The sequence below is a fragment of the Artemia sp. Qi Xiang Cuo genome, unplaced genomic scaffold, assembly GCF_049724085.1.
Source record: "Artemia sp. Qi Xiang Cuo unplaced genomic scaffold, ASM4972408v1 HiC_scaffold_652, whole genome shotgun sequence".
Taxonomy (NCBI): domain Eukaryota; kingdom Metazoa; phylum Arthropoda; class Branchiopoda; order Anostraca; family Artemiidae; genus Artemia; species Artemia sp. Qi Xiang Cuo.
In genome coordinates this window covers 1-1,870 of record NW_028298061.1, presented here as the reverse complement: position 1 = coordinate 1,870, position 1,870 = coordinate 1, and the positions used below count along the sequence as shown (strand labels likewise).

The following is a 1,870-nucleotide window of genomic DNA, read 5'->3' as shown; positions in this document are numbered from 1 at the left end:
AGTTTTGTTTTTTGTTAGTTTCTAACTACTTAACATAAACAAAATCTAATTCGTCATTTGAAACTAAAATAATATCTAAAAATTTTAAGCAAAATGATTTTATTTAACTGCAAACTGCAAAAATTTTTATGGTGTCTGAGGAATAATTTTAATTTTCTCTTTTTTTAGGAGTTAGGGGTTTTTATATTTCTTAACATTGGACGTGATCGTCTCTTACTAGGTTGCTAGCTACCTAGTAAGATACTATAGCGGATACTATAGCGGAAAAAACGCTAAATTGTGATGTGGAAGTTAGTACTGATCCGACTGAGTACCCTTCTATTTGTTCAAACCTGGTTTGTTCCTGATGAATATTGGCAGTCAACAGAAGTCTCTCATCGTCTTGTATTTGGAAATGGAGAACTGACATGGGAATTTGAATATGGTCTTAGAAGCTATGTGATAATAATTATATATGCTTTAATTTTTAAGACATTGAAAATATGTGGGCTTGACAAGCCTTGCTTTATAATAATGGCCCCACGTTTTTTCCAACTGTGTGTGTTTACCATATGCGAGATTATGTTTTTAAGAGCTGTCAAGAAGAAGATGGGAGCACACATATACAGTTGGGTGTATTTCTTTTTGGCTTCAAGCTGGTTTGTTTATTATACATGCTCAAGAACTTTGGCAAATACAACTGAGCTCAGTCTGTTGTATCTTTCATTATCAGGATATGGCTTTATAAAAGAAGACCCGAGCTCAAGTATTTTCTATATATCTGGCTTCATCTCTTGCTTGTTAAGGCCCACAGCAGTCGTTTTTTAAGCCCCCCAAGCACTGGCTAAGCTATTTACACAGACAAATAGGGAAATTGCAGTAGTGATGAAAGCCGTCCCATATATGTTGATAACGCTGTTTTTTTCAATCATCGTGGATTCCTATTTCTACAACAGATTTATAATGTCTCAATGGATTTTTATTAAGTTCAATGTTCTCATGGGAGGTGCAGCATTTTTTGGAACACATCACTGCCTGTGGTATCTTATTGAAGGACTGCCACCTTTATTTGGACCAGTGATCGTACTATCCTTAATAGCATTCTTATCAACTTGTCGTAAAAGAGTCTATTCAAAGTTTGACTATGAAAAACTAGTGTTTGGATTTACAACGATCGTTGCTTGTTTCATTTATAGTCTTCAGTCCCACAAAGAGCACAGATTTTTATTACCAGTTGTACCCTTTATGTGCGTCTTGGCTGCAACAGCGTCCCATGAAACTACAAATAAAGTTCAGAGTTGGATCATTGCCTTCACTCTTCTGTTCAATATTCCCCTAGGATTTTATTTCTCTTTGTTTCACCAAAGAGCTCCTCTTGACGTGGTGAGACATCTTGCTGAAGAGGCGAACGTAAACAGCAATATTAGTGCTATATTCTTTCTTCCGTGTCATTCAACTCCCATGTTCTCGCATATACATTTCCCTATTGAAGGAAAGTACTTTACCTGTTTACCAAATTTTAACAATGATCAGAACAATGTTGATGAAGCGGATAGAATGTTCTTACATCCTGTCAAAATGACTGAGATTAATTTATTGAACAACTTCACCCACGTTATAACTGGTAGCTATCTTGAGAAGCGAATTATGACAGTTTTGAAAAATTATGGATATGTGAAGAAAAATAGTTACTTGCATCAGCTAATCCCAGACGGTCGAGTCGGAAATTCTATTAGCGTCTACGAACTTTTGGAACTAAAACAAAAATTCTGATATGACAAATATTTGGCAAAGATATTTAAAATTATTATGTCTGATATTTGTTTTCGGAATTTGTACTGGTTTTACTTAGCTTTCAACTTAAAAGCTTCTTGGAAAAAAAAAATAAAAA

The 1,870-nt window shown here is 34.7% G+C and overlaps 1 protein-coding gene across 1 annotated transcript; it reads left to right on the top strand.

Moving 5' to 3' along the window:
* The first annotated feature begins 282 nt into the window (after positions 1–282).
* LOC148938812 (GPI alpha-1,2-mannosyltransferase 3-like) lies at positions 283–1,786 on the top strand. Its single transcript, XM_089107518.1, is given in 1 exon segment — positions 283–1,786. A coding segment is annotated over 1 exon segment (1,470 nt). The 3' UTR covers positions 1,753–1,786.
* Positions 1,787–1,870: the final 84 nt, after the last annotated feature.